Source organism: Anoplopoma fimbria, chromosome 3, assembly GCF_027596085.1.
Source record: "Anoplopoma fimbria isolate UVic2021 breed Golden Eagle Sablefish chromosome 3, Afim_UVic_2022, whole genome shotgun sequence".
NCBI lineage: Eukaryota > Metazoa > Chordata > Actinopteri > Perciformes > Anoplopomatidae > Anoplopoma > Anoplopoma fimbria.
The window spans coordinates 3,863,250-3,886,719 of NC_072451.1; the positions used below are offsets into that span (position 1 = coordinate 3,863,250).

The window sequence follows — 23,470 nt, forward strand, 5'->3', positions numbered from 1 at the left end:
ATATAGATAGTTTTTTGTTCTTTCATTTCCTGAATCGTCCACACATTTGGCACTTTGAGTGAATAAAAACAGACGATTCAGAAACTCCTGATTCACACAGAAAGAGAGACGTGACCTTTAAAGGCCCGGTCAGTCAAACCAGCATTTAAAAGGGCGAAATTCTGCAGTTCACAAAAAACACACATTTAAAACATTAACACTCACAGAAAGAGTTGATTTGTGAAAAAAAAAAAAATCACAGCTCATCTCTTCCTGCTTCAGGTTTTCTAAAAGTCTTGGCTTAGTTTGAGGCCCAAACATGATTGAATTTGAAAAAAATAAAACTTTATAAAGTGAAAAACCTTATAAAGTTATACAGTACTTGTTTTTTTCTTTACATTTCTTAGCCACACTTCTCCTAATGCAAACATTTATTTCTCTTATCCTCCTACAGGAATCAGAGAGCGGTCACTGATCAATACAAACTGTTTGTATTGATATGGCATTTTAGAGCAAGAGGTTTTTAAACATGTCTATTATAACACGAGGAATGATTTTTCTCACTGTTGAGGTTTTAATAAACACAGCTCACAGTTGAATTATTGCTTCCTTAAAAAAAGTACAATCCCTGTTTCAAAATTAGAGTGAAATATGCCTGAAGAAGAATCAGCCTTCATGTAGAAGCAGACCTGACTCACCCAGGAGTCGTAAGTTTGTACGTTTTTCATGCCCAAACATATCAACTGCATTATGAATTACATTTTTAAAGGAAACTTAATTTTGTCGTTGATTAAATTTGCTACTAACTAAGCTAAGCTAAGCTAAGCTAAGCACGTCCTGTCTTCAGCTCCAATGATATTACATTAATATCCATCTCAACACCAACTTTCAGAAGATGTTGAAACATTCCTTTAAAATGAACCTCATAAATTTGATATTATTGGATATTATTGGATAATTCCAGAACTCCCCCAGTATTCTGTCACAGCGACAGCAGGGTTATTTAATCAGAAATGAGGACTTTGCTGTTATTGAAAAAGTGTAATCTGATTTATATTTTCCCTCCCAGTAACAATGTGTTAGCAGCCAAATATATTAAAACATTTTAGATCTAAAAAAACCTCTCCTAACTGCTACACCCTGCAGCAGAAATCAAACTGTGAGAATTACCTCTTTGTAACAGCGCAGCAGGTCTGTTGATGTGAATCCAACATGTCTCTGTGTTTTCGTGTGTGTCTGCACGGCTGGCTGATATAAAAGGCACTTTTGAAGGGGTCTCATGAACTGGACTTATATCTTCCCCGGATTTAATTCATCAAGTTTATTTAAGAACTAGCAGTATGAATTAATCCAAATGAGGTAGAATCATGCAACAACATGTGGATGTAATTGGAGTTCTTGGCCCCGCCCACCGACCTGTCAATCAAGTGACATCAGCAAACTAAACGTCTCCTTATTATAACTTTAAAGACGTCAGAAAACCCTTTCTTGTCAGAACCAGAAACCAGAATTCAGATTTTCACAATAACATCAGAGCTAGAGCAGCTTTACTGTACGAGTCCTTTTTTTCTGGTTTCATTTTGGAATAAAACTCTTCATTCCTCATGAAAAAAAAAGGCAATTATCTTCCTGTGTTAACAACTCCCACGTAGATCAACTACAACTTCAGGTGTGTGTGTTGTTTTTTAAAAGTCACTGCTCTTATTTTGAAAAGAAGTGAGGCTTCACAGCGACGCTCGCTGCTGTTGGACCTGAATTTGTTCTCCAGACGAGTTCAGTCTGACGTTTGGTCACTTTGGACAGCCCAAAAAAGCCAAGTTCAACTATTAACAATATAGATATACATTTACAGTATTTCAGAAATACATCAGGTACATTTGTATGTTTTATATTTGATACTTGTTCATGTTTTATAGCTAAACTACAGTAACTTGTGTCACTATGTTAATGAGCTCCTTCAGCATTCTAACAACAAGCACATCGTCTGATTTTTATACTTTTACACTCCGGGAAAATCCAAACATTAGTTTCCAACATTTAAGAGAAAAAGCCTCAGTTTCAGGTTTAATCTCGATGGATGCATCATCATGTTAACTTTCCCGGAGTTTTTCGCTTTGGTTTTAACGGTTAGATGCTGAGAAATGTTTCAGCTTAAATTTGAACTTCAGCCCTTCTGGTCGACGCATCTCGTCGGTTTACATTCAAAAAGGTTTTTCATTTGCAGTCATCAAACTGGCTTTTTTTGCTGTAAAACGTTTTCCGGAGCTCGGTATAACTTTAAGTGCAGCGTACATGCAAACAGTTAGTGAAAAATGTGAAATACTTCTACTGAGTCCCAGCAGAGCTTTTCCAGTTTCAGGCTGCAGACTTTGGAAACTTTCTCCCAACGCTTCTTTCACTCGTTTCTTGATGTGATGTCCTGTAAAAAAAAAAAAACACAGAATCATAAGAAGATGTTTCTAGGTTGCCAGTTGTAAACATTTTAAAGAGAATTGTTCGCTTGTGACTCACCTCCGTCTTCGCCCTCCTCCACTCGCCCATCGGCCCCGACTTCGTCAGGACTGAAAGAGAACGAATCATATTAGATGTTTTAACACAAAACACATTTTTAATCAGAAAAAATTACTTTCTGAAATGTGAAAAGGTTTGAGAAAGACAATCTGATACAACATTTTCTGTCTTAAAGTTGTTTAAAGTGTTTTATTTCCCTCTGAAACGTCTCTTACACAAGCATTTAGTCGATCATGACGCACAAGAAGTCGGGTAAACATCAACACTTAATTAATATAATCTATAATGATTAAAACAATGTAACATGCAGAACAAATGGTTTTCATGACGTTGTGTCTCCTCATCACAATCAGACAATATTTCCTCATAATGTTTGACCTCCACACAGTCACGTTTCACTCTTATTTCACGTGATACTTACTCATAAACGTCGCGATCATCGTGAACGCGGTCGATGCGACGGTCGCGCTCCACAAAAGACACCTGCAGGAAAAGGAAAGAGTCAGAAACACAAAGCATTTTCATGTCCAGTCCTGATGAAACATGTGAGAAACAAACAAATAACTATTTTCAAGATTAAGGATTCAAGTCTGACTTTACTTAATTTAGACGTATCAATCGTTATAAATCATCAAGAGTTAACCAACATGTCTGCAGTTCTGGAGCTATAACTGTATTGAAGTCAATGGGAAAAAAACACAACTTCAACTTATCTTGATCGCTAAATATTTCTAATTTGGTGAAGATGTTAAAGGTTAATACTCCCTAAAGATGGCATTAACCAAACTCGAGTGAGTGAGTAGTTTTATGATTAATTAAAAAAAATATTTCCACAGTTTTAAAGGATGAAAGTTTTAAAAAAAAAGTTTTACCTTGAGTATAGAGCAGTGAAGATGAAGATGGTGAAGATGAAAAGGAGAAGAGCCTTCATCGTCAACCCTAAAACACAAATACAAACAAATACTTGTTAGAGAAAAAGCTGAAGAGACAGATCACAGTAAGGATCACTTAAAACATTACCTCAGTTAAAACACTGAAATAAACTCCTGTGAAGCAGCATTCAGACGTCACAGGACAGAGAGACGAACATAAGCTGATCAATACAAAGTGCTGCAGCTCACCTGTGTGCTCAGGTGAGGCCTGACAGCAGCTGTTGGTGTAGTAAGGTGAGGGAGGCGGGACTTCAGAGAGGCCGCCCAGCGACTGGGTGAACTGCTCCTTTGATTGACAGATCTCAGAACAAATCTCCTCCTGGATGAGAATCTTCGGGGGCGGGGCCATTTTGTCAGGAGGGGGCGGGATCTCAGTGTGGTCTGGAAGAGAACAAAGGTATATATATTTATATATTTTCAGTAACACTGAGGTTTCCGGAACTTGATATTGTCAAACGTCAGCCGCTACTTCATGTCATAAACCTGCATTCTCTCTAGTGTCCACCAGGGGGCGACTCCTCAGGTTGTATAGAAGTCTATGAGAAAATGACTCTACTTCTCTCTTGATTTATTCCCTCAGTAAACATTGTAAACATGAGTTTATGGTCTCAATCTCTAGTTTCAAGTCTTCTTCAATACAGCATGATGTTCATTTAGTAAATGATGCTCCATTTAGAGTCAAACAGACCATAAAGCAGGGTATGCTTTAGGGCGGGGCTACACACTGATTGACAGGTCTCTACCACGGCGCTCTCTGGTTTATGAAGTTGTTCTCGTTTTCGTCTTAGAATTTGAACTTTTTCACTGCGTGTTAATTGTTACATTTAGGTTCCCTGTAAATGTCTCATTCAGTGTTTAGTTGTACTTAGCGCAACCCTCTTTTGTCACTTCTGTTTTCAAAAACCAAGATGACGTCGCTCATAAACCAAGACTTCGATGGACAAAAACCAAGATGGCGACGGTCATAAACCAAGAGTTCGATGGACAAAAACCAAGATGGCTACGGTAAAAAACCAAGATGGCGATGGTCAAAAACCAAGACTCAAAATCACAACGGCCAAAAACCAAGATGGCAACGGTCATAAACCAAGAATCCGATGGACAAAAACCAAGATGGCGACGGTAATAAACCAAAATTAATCAATTTTATCACCTCGTGCCACATCTCCGGGCTCCACCCTCCATCACCCACCGTAAGTGAAGCTGCGGCTGTCGTCCAGCTCAGTGCTGTTAAATCCAGACCAGGTTGACTCGTCCAACAAGGCCGGGCCTTCCAGGCTGGTCTTTTCCCAGTCCTGGTCCTGATCTAGGATCTGGTTTTGGTTCTGCCCTGTCCTGAACACGCCTCTGAAGACTTTCTCGTCCAGCCAGGACTGGCAGCTCTCCGTCACGTCGCTCAGCAGGCGAGCCAAAGAGCCGCGAGGCCTCCGCCTGCGCCGGAAAACCCTGAGAGAAGAAGAAGAAGAAAGACGATGTTATGATTAAACTGATATTAACGGAGCTTTTTCATCCTCACCTTTAAACTACACCTTTATGTCAACTAGTTTATATTTATGACGCTAACTGTTACCTGTTTATATTTCTGGCATTGTGTGGTTTCTGCATCTTCTTGATTATCTCACTGTTTATACTTTGTTTATTTTCCCTCTCTATATTTGCACTCTTTCCCACTTTGTACTGAAACTGCTGCAAAACAATAAAGTTGAATTTTAAAATTGTATTATATTAGCTTTTATTTTATAGTTATTATATAAATATAAATATATATTTTTCCTCTTTTCCCCTAATTTTCCATCAAGTCATTGTGCACTCACTAAATCATCACTGTAAGCAATCTAACAATGAACCATTTCTATCAAGTCTGAAGAAGAGCTTTGCTAAAGTTAGGTAGAGCTTGTTCTAGGCTGCTTTTATTGTGAAACTCTTGACCTTGAAACAGGAAGCTGGTTCTGTTTAAATCCAAGCTTCCAGTTTATTTTACTAACGATTGCTGATTTCTTCTCCTCTTATTCAGCTGTAGCTCAGAGGATATTTGTCTCTTGAACAGAGTTTAGTTCTCGATCTTCTAAACTAAAGAACATCTGTAAGCAAAGACACTTTCCTACAAAATAAAAGCATCAAAGCACATTTAGATAAACCGTCCTGCCCGTTGGACAGTTCACCTTTGGACTATGTAAACTCCGTTCCCCCTGTAGAAATAAACTTTATCATCAGTCCCGTGTTGTAAACAGATGGTGGAGCAGCTCTCACCGGACCAGGTTCTCCTTGTAGGACACGCTGGTTGTGCAGGGAGTCAGCGACACGTTGCCGTCGTCGTCCCAGGAGAAGCTGTCCTCGGTGACGCTGTAGTAGCCGTTGGTGAGGAGGCGTGGCGAGCGGCGGCAGGAGCACGGATCGCCGCCGTCCACCGACGGGTAGCAGACGTAGGAGGAGTCGGGGGAGAGGAGGGACACGTCGAGGCTGAGGGAGACGAAATACAAATTCATGTTAACCTCAACTGTTTATACTTTAAATATATTAAGTGATCGATATCAGCAAACTTCCCCAGTTGATTCCTAAAACATTTAGTATTACAAGTTGTATTGTTTAAACATGCAAATGAGGCATTATCTTATTAAATATGTGATCATTTTTATACATTTCCAGAACAGAAATGAGAACATTTTATAAAGTTAAAAATGATTGTTTTATTTTGTTGACATATTAGAGTCAAAAGTCTTTACAGAGGGAAGTTTGGATATCTCTTTGTTTCACTCCATAAATCAGAAAATACTGTTAACAGACATTTTCTCCATGTTTTTAGTAATAAAATGTATAAATCAGGCTATGAATGATATATTAATCATATTGAAAACCCAAAAATATTCTGTTTATTTTAGAATATAAGACAAGAAAAAGCAGGAAATCGGAACATTTGAGAAACTGGAACAAGACGCATTTTAGTTTGTAACAAACCTTTTAAACATCAGTCCAACAATTAACAATTTATATCAATCAACTAATTAATCAATTGACAAATTGTTTCAGCTCGTAGCTCATTGAAAATAGTGTATGTATGGCAATAAAATGTTGTATAAATCAAGTTATTAATGATATATAAACAAACCCCTCTGTAAAAACCTTCAGAATATAGAGAGGAATGAAACTGTAAAGTGTGGTGTTTGTAAGAGCTACTGAAGTGGAGATTTATGGATCAGAGTCTGAGAAAAAACTCATTTTAAAGATATGATTTGTAAAATTACAAACATGTTAAAAGACACTACAGGTGAATAGGGTAAAATGATAACTGACATTAAGAGAAGTATTTTTTGTATTACATGTTTTCTGAAATGTTATGTTTAAATATGCAAATGAGTCATTATCTAATGGTAACTTTAGGTGAATTTAGGAGAAATCTGCAGATGCAAATATGCAAAGTAGTAAAATAAAAGCTTTCTTTCCACTAAACTGAAAGAAGACGTTTTATGGAAGAAAAATAGAATGAAAGCTCAAAATGTATACGTGCATTAAAAACTGTGTTTTCCCCTTAAACCCCTGCACAGGCCTGAAACTATATACTATAAAAGTAAATAAATGAAAATACAACAATAAAACCAAATACATTCATTCTTGAATCGTTTTTTTACCTCTGACAGGACTGATGGGCTCTCAACTTCCGTTTGATTGGAGAACCTGGACAACAGATATCAGAAAAAGATCCTATGAGTTACAATGACAAGCAGTTAATAAAGAAAACCTCCACACACACGTTTGTGTTTCTAAATAAAGACCAGGAGACTCTTATCAGTTTGAAAAGCCGCAGACGTTCCTGAGGCGTCCTGGGAAACCACTTCAGTAAACATACTTCTGTGAACAGAGGCGACGGGACGCTGATAGACTCTCTGCAGGAATGTGACGGACAGGGAGCTCATTGTTCAAGATCACTCGTAAAATGTAAAGGCAGCAGAGTGATGAGCGGAGGAGTGAGGCTGACTGCTGCACAACAGACAACGTCAGAGGAAACAACGTCCTCCCAGTGTTGCATGTTGGTGCCAGAAGAATATCAGAGTTTCACAAACCAAAAACTATACTGAGCTTAAAGTTACTACGAGGAACTTTCTTTTAGTGTTGATTCTGGCGGCCCCTGTGGACTAAAGCTGTAGTGTTTCTGAACACCAGAGTCCCTTTAGAAAACCTCTCATTTTACTGCAGCAGGGTCTGACAGTCTGACCCGCTCAGTCCTGGTTCTGGTTCTCGCAGGCCCAGGTCTCCCGGTTCAGGACCAGTTCAAAGCTCCTCACAGTCACTTTAATATTTCTCTTTAAGTCCACACATCAGTGTGCAAGTTCCTGACTGGAAACACTAGTTTCACCAAATAAAATCATAACTCAAAGTCCTTAGATTGTTTTCCGGAGCTTTCAATCAGAATCTATTTTTGCCTACGTGCTGATGAAGATCACATGATAGAGATGAAAGTTAATCAGAAGCTAGTAAGTGAACGTTTTTTTAATGCAAAAAAAGAAGCATTGATAAGAGTTAAATAAATAAAACTGACCGCAGTTTAAAGTTCTCTACATCAGATCAGGAAACTTCTCAACAATAAGAGAACCTGATTCTGAACAAGCGCTTCGAAACGTCTCCGAAAAATCTTTTCACAGGATACATACACAGATACATCCGATTGAATATAATCAGTTAATTAAACAGTTGAACTAGAATATTTGACACCTATTTTTGTGACGAATGATGCAGAAATGTTTCAGTCAAATTGAGTTTGGTTCATTGTGTTTTCACCGATTATTAAAAACATAAAATTAAAAGTCTAAATAAAGAAGATGTGAGCTGAATGCAGCAAAATAAGCTGAAATTTGACGCTCTGGGACATTTTTAGGACCTGCAGATGCCCAGTTTTTGATTGTTGCATGTGTGTGTGTGTGTGTGTGTGTGTGTGTGTGTGTGTGTGTGTGTGTGTGTGTGTGTGTGTGTGTGTGTGTGTGTGTGTGTGTGATGTTCATGCCGTTGATGGTGACGTACTTGTAACAGCTCCGGAGAAGAACAAAGCCATGTTTGTCTTCTGTCGACCTGTAAAAGACACCAGACATCAGAAACCCGACACCAGCAGAGAAACATGCATCCATCCATCCAAACAAACACAAACACAAAAACGTTGGTTCCTGCTGAATCTGTAAAAAACACAAATATTGAGGAGGAAAATACTGCATGTGTTGGGGACTATTTTCAGCGTTTTGTGCTCTAGAGAGACAATGTATGTCCGATTAAGTCAGAATAAACAACAGTGAGGCTCACTGATGTTTGGTGGCTTGTTTTGGTGGATACTTTCACTGTTTGTTTGAGTCATAATAAAAATAAATATTAAAGCTCCCGTTAGTTAATCCCTGCAGAGCCGACCAGAGGACGTCTCCTCAGTCAACACAGACTGAGCACTCTGAGAGGTTAACAAGAAATAAAACTCTCCAAGCTAATATTAAACTAATCCACTAACTGATCAGGCTACAAAATAAAAGCAGGGTATTAATAAAAGACAAAAAAACAAAAGGAGTAGTTTTTCTAAGCCGTACCTCTGACCTGGACGTTTTAGTTTTTCTGTGTTTTCGTGTTGTGGTTTTTTCTCACATCCTGCAGCAGCAGCAGCCTGAGAAAAGAGAAGAGAGAAAAACAAGAGAGGCTGTGACTCTGAGCTCATGTTTCCTGTTAACTCTTCGTCAGCCGGGAGGAACCTCAGCTCAGCTCAGGACTGAAGAGGTGAAAGTCAACTGTTGTTTTATGGGAACCAGAAACCAGAGGACGGTGAGATCAGTGAGATCAGTGAGATCAGTGAGCTATCCAGCTATCTTTGGGCTTAACTCGGTTTTTTTGGTATCATGAAGCTGCCTCACTTTTAACCTGTGTACATCACCGTGGTAACAGGGGTGAATCACCATTCGAAGAGAGCAGATTATTTTAAAAATAAATTCTAAATTTACGAACCAAAACTAAAAGTTTGACCCTAAAATGAAAAAGAATCATCATTTTTCTTTCGTCTAGATTTTTGATCATCATCATGAGGATGATGAGTCGCCGTTCTTCTATATCAATAACCATAAACATCACAATACAGCATGCTTCACTAAATTCACTAAATCAACAGTCCGTATGACATAATCACGAGGTAAAGCCGATTTGTCTTTGCTCCTCTGTGGATTAAATAGTTCTGAGTATTTTCTCATTGTATTAAGAACTTTAGTGAAAAAATGAACATTAGTTTCAAGTGATATTAAGAAAATAAATGAATCAATTGGTGTGTGTGTGACGTATTTTTCTGAATATCTAGACTCTCTCTGAGCTCGTCCTCCTGGGTCAAAGGTCAGACACCATTCTGTTGTTCTGCTGAATAAAGAATGAACCACTGGAGGAACTGGGTCAGCCACTGTTAGTGGGCTGCAAACAGAGACCATCTGTGTTACAGGGAATAAAGGGTGTGTGTGTGTGTGTGTGTGTGTGTGTGTGTGTGTGTGTGTGTGTGTGTGTGTGTGTGTGTGTGTGTGTGTGTTCAACTGAAAAAATGCTCCTCGTGGTTTGAAACAACGGTAGTTTATTTAATTTCCCACTTTACATTCATTTACATAAAGAGATTTTAATAACCCCAAATATTTACATAATATACCAACAGTGTCTTTAACTTAAACAAATTTATCTTTTTTTTTTTTTTTAACTAAAACATTATAATATGATCCAAACTATTATATTGTACTTAACTACGTTCAACGCTTAATAACAGGATTCAATTTATTAATTTATTTAATTTTCCCCTTATATTTGTCACATTGGACCCTTCACACTTTATATTTGTATACATAAAGAGATTTGAATAACCCCAAATATTTATATAATAAACCAAAAGTGTCTTAAACAAAAAAAAAAGGGTAATTTTTGTTTTTTATCTAAAAAAATATTTAAAAAATGATTTTTCCAAACGATTGTACTTCACTACCTTCAGGGATTAATAATAAGAATACATTTATTAATTGATTTAATTCCCCCCCCTATATTTGTTTCACATTGGACCCTTCCCACCAGTGTTCCCAGCATGCCCTGCAGCAGCAGTGTCTTCTGGAGCTGCTGACGTTGGAGGAAAACGCGTATCAGGAAACACAGAGATGGACTAAACCATTCCACCAGCAGCTGCTCCAACACAGAGGCTCTGCAGAACCTTCATCACATCAAAGTTATAGAACCCCAGAATGCACAGGGGTTTATTTTAACAACACCTTTTTTATCATTTCAGGCTTTTTAAAATTAATTATCACCTAAAAGGTTGTTTTGTTGTGACTCAATGCACATGTGATGTTGTTTTTCACACAGTTCTGATAATATTGCATTGCATTTTTTATTATATTTACCACTATAGTAATGCCTCATAGTGCGTTTATTGTCCTAACTATTCAACTACAACACTTTGCTATCTCTATTATATTCTTACAGTATTCACATTTCCCCTTTTGTGGCTATTTATAGCTGCAACATTCCTGAAATATTTCCATTATGAAGTACATCTGTTGGTATCTTCCTGCATTATTATCAGAGGTTATAATTAAAATATGTATTGCACATAATAAATATTATAATAAAGCATGCATTTGCATTTGCAATAATAAACATTTAGGAAGGGAGGAATGTTATAAATGATGGCCAAATAAGTGAAACAAAAATGTTTATCTGCATGAAATTAAAACTGGCATTCAAATAAGTTGTTTTAACTTGTTTTTATATTTTCATGTTGATCTCAGCAGAATCTGTCTTTAATAAATCCAGACAAAGAAATAAAGAAATAACTGCACTGAGCTCACCGGGTCGTTTTCCTCCTGGTTTCTCTGCAGGAAGGGAAGAAAAAAACGACTCTTCTTCACACGGAGGGATTAAACTTTGTATCTTCTTCTTCTTTTCTTGGATTTTCAGGTAAAAGCTTTGATTTAGTCCTCAAACAGGAGATCTGCAGCCTGCAGCTGTTACAGAGCCTCACCCACACACAGGACACACCTCCAGCTGTCAAAATAAAACAACAATCAATACAGGTTCCAGTCAGGGCTTTCACAGTAAAAGCATGACAGTGAGTTATAACATTCAAATAAAGCACACATTTAAAGGGATCTATACGAAACAGTGTGTTTAAAATATAACTGGTTGCAATATTGATCATTATTACTGTGATGGAGGCCTTCATCCACGTATATGTGGTTGGATCTGCATGAATCAGATTGCAGATGTGAAACAAATAGAAGAGGCCAAGAAGCCAAAGATAAAACTATAAAATTAACTAACCCTAACCCTAATTTCTTTTTCGTACTGATCTTATTGTGTGATTGTGTGTGCATCTGCTGTGAAACCACTTTACCTTTAGAAAAACATAAAATTATTGATTGAAAACTGAAAAAAAACATAAAAAGTCAAATACAACTGAGGAGGAAAATATGTGTGAAAGTACATTTATCCACTTGTATGAATGTGGAGCCTCTGTCATCATATCTCTCAACAGGGAACATTAAAAAAAAAAGAATCTTTGTATTATGGTAATTGTGCATAGCTCACCTTTTTTTTCTGTATGCATGCAGAGTGCATCCCAATTTTATTTTGAAGGGGGAATACCTAAACTTCCTGATTGGTGATGCTTTAAACAACTTCATCCACAAATCCCACAACACAGTTAAAACATCCCTTTTTTTTTGGATTACAAACTTTAACACGTATTAATCCTGTCATTTAAACAAATTAACACATAAAGGTTAAAAATCTAGATCAGACCTCAATAACATAATGAACAAATAATGTGTGTGCTGTCGACATCTGGTGGTCATTTTGATTAAAGTGAGTCAATATTATTAAAAAGCTAATTTCATTTATAACAACATCTGAAGAGAAAATATCATAAAAAATGAGTTTTTGAATTAATTATTGACACTCAAGACAAACAACTCAAAAACTTCGAGGTGTTTCAGGAGGAAAACTGTCTCAGTTCTACTCTCATATTAGTGTCACATGTTCTCCATCAGCTCCGTATGAAACCCTGGAATGAAGACGAGAAGAAAAGACTTTGTTCATGTTTGTTTATTCATCATGTGAAGCTTCAGTAAAGTCGCTTCAACGACTCTTGTTCAGTGATTTCATGTTCACATTCACTTCATCCACACAATCAGTTAGTTTGACCACAATCTCAGCTCTGTGAAAGAGAAGAATTAAAGATGTGCTTATTGATTATGATCAGGATCATTACAGTTCTATAATACCTCACTACAACAACAACATTTGTTTTAGTCAAACTAATAAATGTGACGATTGATTTCTTTACAAATGTCCACAAAGAGAACAGAGTATGTAGGATAGAGGAGGTCTGCTGCTTTCTCTCTAAAGACCCATGAAGTGGAAGAGAAACAACAACATACAAATACATTAATACAAACATTCATCAGACGTTTAGAGCTCACAGAAGTTTACATGTTCATGCAGAGAAATGTGAGTTCAGGTAAACAGACATCATCATGAGCAGTGATAGCCTCCATGGCTAAACAGACACAGGAAGGAGAGCCACATAAAGAAAGTCAAACATTTACAGAAGAACTAATGAGAAGATGTCAAAGTACCACCAGAATGTTTGACTGACAGCTGATCTCTGTGCAGTGAAGAAACGCCACAACAATCAGCTCTCAGAGACAAACATGGAGACTAAACGAGTGAAAACACAGAGTTTAACCCTTAAATGACTTCTGTCTATTTCAGTTTACAGAACTCAGCAGTGACTCCATCAGGACAAAGCCAAAGTCCAGCGTAGAGAGGCTGAGTGAATGTGGTCTGGACTCTGTGGAGGAGAGTCATGGTTTCAGAGACCCTGTAGTAGGACAGAACACCTGCACTGTGATCCAGGTACACTCCTAAACTGTAGGACCGAGCACCTGATCGGTGAGTTAGGACTTTGTTGTGCATAAAGTGACAGGTAAAATATTCACAATATAACGCCCAAGATTTGTCATCGCTGCCAAAACCAAATTCATTCGTCCTCCCTTTTCTGCTGATGTTCTTGTATGCGACTGCTACACCAACTCCTTCTCCTCTCCACTCCACCTCCCAGTAACAACGTCCAGTCAGACTCTCTCTACTCAGGACCTGACACCATCCAGTGAATCTGTCTGGGTGACTAGAATAAGACTGTTCTTCTATCATTACTGCTGCTTTTCTGTTCCCCTCAGATAATAACAGATCTGTGTGTGCTGTGTTTGGATCCATAGTGATTTCACGTGAATACTTTAAGAATTCAGCTCTGGTCATTGGTTCTGGTTGTGTCAGTAAAACATCCACTTCAGTCACCGTCAGTGAGACGTTTGTCCATTTCTCTCTCAGGACGTCCTGCAGTTTATCTCTGACTTCTGATACAGCCGCTGTCACCTCCTCAAAGTAGAGCAGAGGACGGATGTTGATGCTGGATGAGTCTGTAGACTCACTGAGGGCTGACAGTGAGGGGTAGTTGTGTAGAAACTGGTTGTGGTCCTCTGTGTGTGAGAGCTGCTGCAGCTCAGCGTCATTCCTCTTCAGCTCAGTGATCTCCTGCTCCATCTTCTCCTGAAGCTCTTTGACTCGACTCACTTCAGTTCTCTGCTGGGATCTGACCTGCTGCTTCACATCGGAGCTTCTTGTCTCCATGAGACGGATCAGCTCAGTGAAGATCTTCTCGCTGTCCTCCACTGTTTTATCAGCAGAGCGGTTGATAGCCTCCACCTCCTGTTGAAGCAGCTTCACGTCTTTCTCTCTGTCCTGGATTCTCTGCTGGATGTTTAGTCGACTCCCCTCCAGCTCACTCTGCCTCTCAGTCCTTTCTGCTGCAGCTGAAACTGTGTCGTGTCCTTTATGTTCATCCATTAAGCAGAGATAACAGATACACTGCTGATCAGTACGGCAGAACATCTTCATCACCTCATCGTGACAAGAGCAGATGTTCTCCTGGAGCTTGTTGGAGGGCTCCACCAGCTTGTGTTTCTTAAATGTTGGTGATTCAAAATGAGGCTGAAGGTGTTTCTCACAGTAAGATGCCAGACACACCAAACAGGACTTGAAGGCTTTCAGTTTCCTCCCAGTGCAGAAGTCACAGGCCACATCTTCAGGTCCAGCATAGCAGTGATCAGCAGGAGCAGCTTGGAGTCCAGTCTTCTTCAGTTGCTCCACTAAATCAGCCAACATGGTGTTTTTCAGCAGGACAGGCCTCGGTGTGAAGGTCTGCCTACACTGAGGACAGCTGTGGAGTTTCTTCTCGTCCTCTCCATCCCAGAAGCTTTTAATACAGTTCATGCAGTAGCTGTGTCCACAGGGAGTAGTCACCGGATCCTTCAGGAGATCCAGACAGACGGAACAAGAGAAGCTCTCCCGGTCCAGCTGAACTCCTTTCTGCTCCATTTCAGCTCTCAGTGACTCAACGACTGTGTGAGTCTCCTTTTCTGAGAAGTGAAACTAGTTTGAGCTCTGATCTGAGCAGCATGTGTCTCTGCAGTGAACGGGGCCGTCAGCTGCTGATATCACCACCATGTAGGTTAACCCGTCTGACAAGTGTAGATCTGAAGGGGAGGGAACAAGGAAACACATGATATGAAGGGGAGGGAACAAGGAAGCACATGTTATGAAGGGGAGGGAGCAAGGAAACACATGAACAGAGGGTACATCCCAAGTCTCTTATGTATAATTTCCTCACTCCTTGCTCTTCGCTTGAACCGGAAGTCATTCTGCGCCGCCATATTGACGGCCGTCCCAAAGCTCTGATTTCGGCTCAGAGGAGCGAGGAGCGAGGATGCACGAGAGCATCCTTCCAGGAAGTGTTGTAAGGGTTGACACGCCCCTTCATTGTTCATCAGTTATTAATTGGACGCTGCAGCCGACCGTACTGATCTGATATAGCTCATCATCACTGGAGTTTCATACCAGAGTGATGACAGATCAAAGATTGAACAGATTGAAAAGTCAGAGAGAGAAAGAGAGTTGGAGAGTCTGTCTGTTTGTCAATAGAAACACTTTTTACATAATTTATCGTCATTTCCATTCAGTCCCGTGAGCCTAATAATTTCTGAGTGTCAGGTTGGATGAGTTATGTAATTCCAATTTACCCCGAAACATTGAGCCTAATAAATTAATTCCAGTGTTTAGGAGAAACCATAATCATATTCTGGATTATTTAATAATGACTTCACAAACCGAATTTCAAAACATACAAATGTTAATAATTATTAAATAAGACATGTGCAGGACACAGAACACAGTATAAATACACAGAACACAGTATACATACACAGAGCACAGGATAAATACACAGAACACAGTATAAATACACAGAACACAGTATAAATACACAGAACACAGTATAAATAAACAGTATAAATACTCAATGCAGTTTGTTAAACAGGTAGCAGGCTGCAGAGAGAAATTCATTTCTACTCTGGCAGTGATGATTACTTTGTTTTATTATTAATATTAGTACAGTGATGATTACTTTGTTTCATTCTTAATATTAGTTCAGTGATCATGTGTGCAGACATAAAATCAAAACTCTCTCCAGCTGTTAAAGCAGACTGACAGCTGATCAGCTGTGATCAGCGGCCGCCGTCATCAGAAACAGACGTCGCTTCAAGTGACGTTTCAGAGGAAAGGACGTCTCATGTTTCTTAAAACACATTTCCTCGTTTCCTCCCTCCTCACATGGTTTCCTTGCGTCTCTTCATGCATCCCTGGTGGGAGGGACTAAGTGAGGGAAACGGGGATGTAATTAAGAGACTTGGGATGTACCCAAAGAGGAGGAGGAGGAGGAGGAGGAGGAGGAGGAGGAGTTATCAGCGTTGCTTCGTTCCAGGAAGAGGAGCAGCTCTTTTTTTCCTCTTTTAAAATGGAGCCTCAGTTAAAAGCTGCTCTCTGACGTTTGTAGTTCTTTAATACTTCTCGTCTCCTCAGGTCATGTTCTCACATATTTAATGATCTACTTTGAAGCATTGGTGACAGAACATGTAAACAGAACACCACTCTGAACCTGACCTGTATTTCAAGCTGCAGAAGGATTTAAACAAATATAATCAAATAAGTTATTCACTAGAAGAAATACTACAGTGTTGTTCTCCTTTATTTCACTATTTTACAAACCAATCAATCAATTAATGGAGAAAATAATCAGCAGATTAATCCATAATGAAAATAATTATTAGTTAATAGTTGAAAATGAGCTCCAGCTCAACCAACTACAACAGTAAAATCCTGCTTTTACATTAAAGCATGAGTCATAATACTCTAATGATAGAAAATATATTATAGAAAAACAGTCACAGTTTGAATACTTTAACTTCATTTTACTGATTATACTGACATACCTTTACTGGAGGAACATTGTACTGTCGCAGAGTACTTTTACTGTGTGGTATTAGTACATCAAAAAACAAACTTACCTCTAAAGTTGACTGAAGCAGCATTTCAGTGGGATTGCAGCTCAGGAAAGAAGTCCAACGTCCAGAAGAGATTTGAGGTTCAGGTTGATTTTATTGTGGAGATCAAAATGAAACAACGTTCCTCGTTCCGTCTCTCTCCTGTTCTGATAAAAAAACATGTCACTCCCTGGTTCATCAGCTGACACTGACACGCCTTCTACCTTTAACCCTTCACATGAACAAGAACCTGCTGCTCAGTAACCCTAGAGTCAACAACAAGAACTACAACGACAACAAAGAACTACATCATCAACCAATGAAGGATCTAACACAGTACTACTACTGTAACAGAGTACTACTACTGTAACAGAGTATTTCTACTGGTTGGCATTTGTATTTCTACCTTAACAGAGTATTTCTAAGTGTGGTATGAGTACTTCTACTGTAACAGAGTATTTCTACTGTGTGGTACTAGTACTTTTACAGTAACAGAGTATTTTCTACTGTGTGGTACTAGTACTTTTATCGTAACAGAGTATTTTCTACAGTGTGTCATTAGTAATCTTACTGTAACAGAGTAATTGACATAGTGGTATTAGTACTTTTACTGTCACAGAGTTTTTTCACAGAGTAATATAAGTACTTTTTAATATAAAAGAGTAATTTACTGTGTCGTAATTGTACTTTCACTGTAACTGAGTATTTTTACAGTGTGGCATTAGTACTTTTAATATAACAGAATATTTATAATGTAAGAGTATTTTTTAACTGTGTGGTATTAGTAATATTACTTTTACAGAGTGTGATGACTATGACACCTTATTTTTTCAGAGTGGCATTAGTACTTTTACTGTAAAAGAGTATTTTTACAGTGTGTATAGTATAGTATAGTAGTTTTTTATTATAGCATATCTTGAAAAATAGTCAGAGTATATCAAAAAATATCATAAAAAGTCTGGTACGAGTAGTAGTATAATGTGTCATACAAATGTCATAACGTAGTATTGTATGTAAAGAGAGAATGTCATAATAATTAATGTCATCGTATAGTTTGTCATAAACATGTCAGAAAACGAGTTGATAAAGATGAAGCAGGATGAATTCAGTGCTTTATATAAAAAAGAAAGAAGCTTAAAATGACAGAAGAATCACAGAAGTTTACATGTTCATGCAGAGAAATGTGAGTTCAGGTAAACAGACATCATCATGAGCAGTGATAGCCTCCATGGCTAAACAGACACAGGAAGGAGAGCCACATAAAGAAGGAAACATTTACAGAAGAACTAATGAGAAGATGTCAAAGTACCACCAGAATGTTTGACTGACAGCTGATCTCTGTGCAGTGAAGAAACACAACAACAATCAGCCACAACAATCAGCCCTAACTAGCGCTTATAGTTAGTGCTGCAGGTTTGCCTTGATCCAGCCTCTATATATGCTGCTATAGGCCTAGACTGCCGGGGGACTACCTAGGATACACTGAGCTCCTCTCTCCTCTTCTCTCCCTCCATCTTTATGTATTCATGTTCTACTTATGCACATTACTGACTTTGCTTCTTCCCCAGAGTCCTTGTGCTTTCTCGCCTCGCAGGTTTCCATGAATCGTGGTTATATCTGGACTGTGGTCGTGACTCCTGCAGTGACCCTGCTGTCACCCGCTGCTACTACCACTATTATTATTAGTCATATTACTATTATTATTCCCTGTACTATTACGCATATTGGCTTTGCTTCTACCCTGGAGTCCTTGTGCTTTCTCGTCTCGCAGGTTTCCATGAATCGTTGTGGTACCTGAACCGTGGTCGTGCCTCCTGCAGTGACCCGGCTGACACCCACTGCTACTTCGATTTATTATTATTAGTCACATTACTAATACTATTCCCTATTTCATAATTATAATTCTACTATAATAATTGCTGCTGTTATTATAAGTAGTCTTCATTTTTTCCTTCGTTACTCTGCTTACTACTCTTATTATATGAATAATTTATGTCATATACATTGGATGTGAGGGTTCCGGGACAGAGGATGTCGCATGTGTACAGATTGTAAAGTCCTCTGAGGCAAATTTGTCATTTGTGGTTTTTGAACTGAAGCTCTCAGCAACAAACGTGGAGAAAAAATGAGTTCAAAAGCAAAATAACCCACAAAATTGAACCCTTAAATGACTTCCGTCTATTTCAGTTTACAGAACTCAGCAGTGACTCCATCATAACAAAGATAAAGTCCAGCGTAGAGAGGCTGAGTGAATGTGGTCTGGACTCTGTGGAGGAGAGTCATGGTTTCAGAGACGCTGTAGAAGGACAGAACACCTGCACTGTGATCCAGGTACACTCCTACTCTGGAGGACCGAGGACCTGAGACGAGAGTTTGGACATCGTTGTACCTAAAGGTAAACTTTAAAATGTTAATGATACAAAAAATCTAGAAATACTTGTAATCAAACGTAAAAAATCAACTACACAATACATCCACTCTTGTTGTCAGGACTTTGAAGTCTGTGTAATAAATCCTCTTTATTGAACATGTTGGTATTAAAAAGCAACACGTGATAAAAACCTCTGTGGTGAAGCTGTTTTAGTGAGGACACATAAAAAGGACAGAGACTGACTGATAAATGCTCTTCTGCTCTCAACATGAACTCTGAACTTTGAGGTGTTTCAGGAGGAAAACTGTCTCAGTTCTACTCTCATATTAGTGTCACATGTTCTCCATCAGCTCCGTATGAAACCCTGGAATGAAGACGAGAAGAAAAGACTTTGTTCATGTTTGTTTATTCATCATGTGAAGCTTCAGTGAAGTCGCTTCAACGACTCTTGTTCAGTGATTTCATGTTCACATTCACTTCATCCACACAATCAGTTAGTTTGACCACAATCTCAGCTCTGTGAAAGAGAAGAATTAAAGATGTGCTTATTGATTATGATCAGGATCATTACACTTCTATAATACCTCACTACAACAACAACATTTGTTTTAGTCAAACTAATAAATGTGACGATTGATTTCTTTACAAATGTCCACAAAGAGAACAGAGTATGTAGGATAGAGGAGGTCTGCTGCTTTCTCTCTAAAGACCCATGAAGTGGAAGAGAAACAACAACATACAAATACATTAATACAAACATTCATCAGACGTTTAGAGCTCACAGAAGTTTACATGTTCAGTGAAGAAACGCCACAACAATCAGCTCTCAGCAACAAACATGGAGACTAAATGAGTGAAAACACAAAATTTAACCCTTAAATGACTTCTGTCTATTTCACTTTACAGAACTCAGCAGTGTCTCCATAATTATAAAGATAAAGTCCAGCATAGAGAGGCTGAGTGAATGTGGTCTGGACTCTGTGGAGGAGAGTCATGGTTTCAGAGACGCTGTAGAAGGACAGAACACCTGCACTGTGATCCAGGTACACTCCTACTCTGGAGGACCGAGGACCAGAGACGGGAGTTTGGACTTTGTTGTAGCTAAAGTTATAACTTTTATTGTTACAATCTAACGCCCAAGATTTGTCATTGTGTCCAAATCTACATTCATCTGTCCACTCTGTTCTGCTGATGTTCTTGTATGCGACTGCTACATAAACTCCTTCTCCTCTCCACTCCACCTCCCAGTAACAACGTCCAGTCAGACTCTCTCTACTCAGGACCTGATACCATCCAGTGAATCTGTCTGGGTGACTAGAATAAGACTGTTGTTTACTCATAAATGTTGCTTTTCTGTTCCCCACAGATAATAACAGTAGTGTTTTTGCTGTGTTTGGATCCATAGTGATTTCACGTGAATACTTTAAGAATTCAGCTCTGGTCTTTGGCTCTGGTTGTGACAGTAAAACATCCACTTCAGTCACCATCAGTGAGACGTTTGTCCATTTCTCTCTCAGAACGTCCTGTAGTTTATCTCTGACTTCAGACATGGCCGCTGTCACCTCCTCAAAGTAGAGCAGAGGACGGATGTTGATGCTGGATGAGTCTGTAGACTCACTGAGTGCTGACAGTGAGGTGTAGTTGTGTAGAAACTGGTTGTGGTCCTCTGTGTGTGAGAGCTGCTGCAGCTCAGCGTCGTTCCTCTTCAGCTCAGTGATCTCCTGCTCCAGCTTCTCCTGAAGCTCTTTGACTCGACTCACTTCAGTTCTCTGCTGGGATCTGACCTGCTGCTTCACATCGGAGCTTCTTTCCTCCATGAGACGGATCAGCTCAGTGAAGATCTTCTCGCTGTCCTTCACTGCTTCATCTGCAGAGCAATTGACGGCCTCCACCTCCTGTTGAAGCAGCTTCACGTCTTTCTCTCTGTCCTGGATTCTCTGCTGGATGTTTAGTCGACTCCCCTCCAGCTCTCTCTGCCTCTCAGTCCTTTCTGCTGCAGCTGAGACTGTGTCGTGGCCTTTGTGTTCATCCACAGAGCAGAGGTAACAGATACACTGCTGATCAGTACGGCAGAACATCTTCATCACCTCATCGTGACGAGAGCAGATGTTCTCCTGGAGCTTGTTGGAGGGGTCCACCAGCTTGTGTTTCCTAAATGTTGGTGATTCAAAATGAGGCTGAAGGTGTTTCTCACAGTAAGAAGCCAGACACACCAGACAGGACTTGAGGGCTTTCAGTTTCCTCCCAGTGCAGAAGTCACAGGACACATCTTCAGGTCCAGCATAGCAGAGATCAGCAGGAGCAGCTTGGAGTCCAGTCTTCTTCAGTTCCTCTATCACAACAGCCAACATGGTGTTTTTCAGCAGGACAGGCCTCGGTGTGAAGGTCTGCCTACACTGAGGACAGCTGTGGAGGTTCTTCCCGTCCTCTTCATCCCAGTGGGTTTTAATACAGTTCATGCAGTAGCTGTGTCCACAGTGAATAGTCACCGGATCCTTCAGTAGATCCAGACAGATGGAACAAGAGAAGCTCTCCCGGTCCAGCTGAACTCCTTTCTGCTCCATTTCACCTCTCAGTGACTCAACGACTGTGTGAGTCTCCTTTTCTGAGAAGGGAAACTAGTTTGAGCTCTGATCTGAGCAGCATGTGTCTCTGCAGTGAACGGGGCCGTCAGCTGCTGATATCACCACCATGTAGGTTAACCCGTCTGACAAGTGTAGATCTGAAGGGGAGGGAACAAGGAAACACATGATATGAAGGGGAGAGAACAAGGAAACACATGATCAGAGAGGAGGAGGAGGAGGAGGAGGAGGAGGAGGAGGAGGAGTTATCAGCGTTGCTTCGTTCCAGGAAGAGGAGCTGCTCTTTGTTTCCTCTTTTGAAATGGAGCCTCAGTTAAAAGCTGCTCTCTGACGTTTGTAGTTCTTAAATACTTCTCGTCTCCTCAGGTCATGTTCTCACATATTTAATGATCTACTTTGAAGCATTGGTGACAGAACATGTAAACAGAACACCACTCTGAACCTGACCTGTATTTCAAGCTGCAGAAGGATTTAAACAAATATAATCAAATAAGTTATTCACTAGAAGAAATACTACAGTGTTGTTCTCCTTTATTTCACCATTTTACAAACCAATCAATCGATAAATTGAAAAAATAATCAGCAGATTAATCCATAATGAAAATAATTATTAGTTAATAGTTCAAAATGAGCTCCAGCTCAACCAACTACAACAGTAAAATCCTGCTTTTACATTAATGCATGAGTCATAATACTCTAATGATGGAATATATATTATAGTACAACAGTCACAGTTTGAATACTTTAACTTCATTTTACTGATTATACTGACATCATTTTACTGGAGGAACCTTTCACTGTCACAGAGTACTTTTACTGTGTTGTATTAGTACCTTAAGTGTAACAGAGTATTCCTGTCTGTGTGGTATTACTGATATTACAGTTACAGTATTTTCACAGTGAGGTATTAGTACTTTTCCTGTCAGAGTACTTGTAGTGACTATTGGTCAAAGATAAAAATCAAAAAGCAAACTTACCTCTAAAGTTGACTGAAGCAGCATTTCAGTGGGATTGTAACTCAGGAAAGAAGTCCAACGTCCAGAAGAGATTTGAGGTTCAGGTTGATTTTATTGTGGAGATCAAAATGAACCAACGTTCCTCGTTCCGTCTCTCTCCTGTTCTGATAAAAAAACATGTCACTTCCTGGTTCATCAGCTGACACTGACACACCTTCTACCTTTAACCCTTCACATGAACAAGAACCTGCTGCTCAGTGACCCTAGAGTCAACAACAATAATACAGAAATAACAAATAACAACTAAATAATCAAACTGATGGAATAAATGCAACATTACTTTTACTGTTACTGAGTATTTTAACTCCGTGGTATGAGTACTTTTACTGTTACGGACTATTTTTATTGAGTGGTATCAGTACTATTACTTTAAGTGAGTATTTTTACTGTGTGGCTATAGTTCTTTTAATATGACAGAGAAATTTAATTTGTGATTTTTGTACTTTTACTCTGAGTACTTTTACAGAGGGTATTAATACTTTCATTGTAATAGAGTATTGTCACAGTTTGGCATTTGAAACTGCCAAACTGTATTTTCAAAATGTGGCATTAGAACTTTTACTGTAACATAGTTTTACTGTGTGGTATTAGTATTATTACTGTTACAGATTATTTATAATGTCAGAGTATTTTTAACTGTGTGGTATTAGTAATACTACTTTTA

The 23,470-nt window shown here is 39.0% G+C and overlaps 2 protein-coding genes across 3 annotated transcripts; both read right to left on the reverse strand.

Annotated features, from left to right (window-relative positions):
• Nucleotides 1-880: 880 nt before the first annotated feature.
• tmem71 (transmembrane protein 71) lies at nucleotides 881-16,984 on the reverse strand. 2 transcript variants are annotated; one of them, XM_054596403.1, is made up of 12 exons: nucleotides 16,862-16,984; nucleotides 11,249-11,444; nucleotides 8,988-9,054; nucleotides 8,436-8,483; nucleotides 7,049-7,094; nucleotides 5,673-5,882; nucleotides 4,615-4,868; nucleotides 3,612-3,803; nucleotides 3,363-3,429; nucleotides 2,912-2,973; nucleotides 2,491-2,540; nucleotides 881-2,398 (listed from the first exon to the last, which is right to left on the reverse strand). In XM_054596403.1, exons 4-12 carry the CDS (start codon nucleotides 8,464-8,466, stop codon nucleotides 2,375-2,377), a joined length of 936 nt encoding a protein of 311 aa, XP_054452378.1. In that variant the 5' UTR covers nucleotides 8,467-8,483; nucleotides 8,988-9,054; nucleotides 11,249-11,444; nucleotides 16,862-16,984; the 3' UTR covers nucleotides 881-2,374. The 2 variants fall into 2 exon arrangements, with proteins under 2 accessions (XP_054452378.1, XP_054452377.1); XM_054596402.1 differs by having other exon boundaries at nucleotides 8,981-9,054.
• On the reverse strand, nucleotides 12,499-22,893 carry LOC129117007 (uncharacterized). The gene is made up of 5 exons (XM_054627610.1): nucleotides 22,768-22,893; nucleotides 20,101-21,930; nucleotides 19,030-19,197; nucleotides 14,937-14,995; nucleotides 12,499-14,891 (listed from the first exon to the last, which is right to left on the reverse strand). Exons 2-5 carry the CDS (start codon nucleotides 21,770-21,772, stop codon nucleotides 13,164-13,166), a joined length of 3,627 nt encoding a protein of 1,208 aa, XP_054483585.1. The 5' UTR covers nucleotides 21,773-21,930; nucleotides 22,768-22,893; the 3' UTR covers nucleotides 12,499-13,163.
• Nucleotides 22,894-23,470: the final 577 nt, after the last annotated feature.